The 1371-nt window shown below is 35.8% G+C and overlaps 2 protein-coding genes across 2 annotated transcripts in view; one reads left to right on the plus strand and one right to left on the minus strand.

Annotated features, from left to right (window-relative positions):
- LOC119591944 (patatin-like phospholipase domain-containing protein 2) overlaps window positions 1-729 on the minus strand; it is a gene marked incomplete in the record, with an annotated part of 14224 nt that extends 13495 nt beyond the window's left edge. Inside the window, 1 exon segment of the mRNA XM_037940698.1 lies at window positions 474-729. Within this exon segment, the coding sequence (XP_037796626.1) occupies window positions 474-616 (143 nt within the window).
- A 297-nt stretch (window positions 730-1026) lies between these two features.
- Window positions 1027-1371, plus strand: part of LOC119591946 (heat shock protein STI1-like) — a 15196-nt gene continuing 14851 nt past the window's right edge. The window contains exon 1 of the mRNA XM_037940700.1: window positions 1027-1085. Within this exon, the coding sequence (XP_037796628.1) occupies window positions 1065-1085 (21 nt within the window). The 5' untranslated portion in view covers window positions 1027-1064. The remainder of the gene's footprint in view (window positions 1086-1371) is intronic.

The raw sequence follows: 1371 nt of genomic DNA on the forward strand, positions 1-1371 counted from the left end.
TTCAGAAAAAAAGTAAAATAGAGTTAGCCTCAAACCAAAAGAAAGAAAAAATCTGTAACAAAACTACATATTTATACAACTCGGGCAATTCTAAGTTGAAAAAGTAGAGACTGGGGATCTGGAGATTAAGAGCGACGAAACAAGTGTTTGCAGTGCGAACAGCGCCAAGAATGATCTCAAAGGCACCAGCACTGGAGGGTGCACCCCTCTCGGTAAGAAATACCAGAATGAAAATTAAATCTTACCGAAAGTAGATATTCATTCAGAAAGCAGAGAAAGAAAAAAAGAAAAAAAAACTACAAATGAGAGTAAAGCTAAAGACAACCCTGCCGTAAACCTTATTCAAATGGGTACGGGACTCACTAAAACTCTCTCTTATGTCTCCATAGACGGAGATGTCTGGAAAATACATATCCTAACTCATTATTTGCAAATTATACATATAGTTCCCTGAAAACCATTACATAACTCACATCTCCTTTTTGTATATTGGAAGCGACGTGGTGAAAGCCCTCAGACATTTCTCGACTCTGGGCACTAAAAACTGAGACAGTAGCTTAGATTTGGCTGAATTTCTTGCCAGAACGCTGGAGAACTTTATCGCTAGCGCTGCCATGTTGAAAGTGCTATGAGAGTGTCACGATGACTGTGAAAAAAATACGAACAAGAGGATGTGGCTTTCCTGGCCTTGAACGGAGGGGCAACAGCTGATTAAATTGAAAGTGGGTTCGTAGTCCGTTGTTTATTTCTTGCATACAATTAAATAAATATGTATATACCTTTGAGAATTAAACTGATGTTAAATTTTTATTTTCATTAATTCGTAAGAGTAATTGGAATTATATAGACGGCGATTTGATAGATATCCCCCTACACGCAAATAAAAAACAAAACTGTCAAATTATCAACAGCAAAAGTATTTTGCGTTATTCTAAATTAAAATAAACTTGATCAAATATATATAGAAAATAAATACTTTTAGCAGAAGATATATTTATACCAGCCATTTATTTTTTTAGGCTCGTAATCTGTGATCAGCTGCTGAGTAAACACACAGATCGAAGATGTCAACAAATGCAGAAAAAGTAAGAATTTACCCTTTATTTCAACCCAATTTAGGTGAACATCAATAAAGATACGCGTAAAAAACGACAGAAAGTGCATACCGGTCTTCTAACGATTGAACTTTTCTGTTTTTGTCTTCGGGAAAGATACGATAGATTTTTTACCTATTTTCGGCATTTTATTCATTGGGTTGGACGGCAGTTTTGAAAAGAAATTTGCTTACCTTCGCAGTTTCCCTTTTCTTTAGGGTCCACTTAAGACGTGGGGTTGTAATTACGTCACAGAACGAATTCTTTAAGGGTTTTC

This window comes from Penaeus monodon, chromosome 29, assembly GCF_015228065.2.
Source record: "Penaeus monodon isolate SGIC_2016 chromosome 29, NSTDA_Pmon_1, whole genome shotgun sequence".
Taxonomy (NCBI): Eukaryota; Metazoa; Arthropoda; class Malacostraca; order Decapoda; family Penaeidae; genus Penaeus; species Penaeus monodon.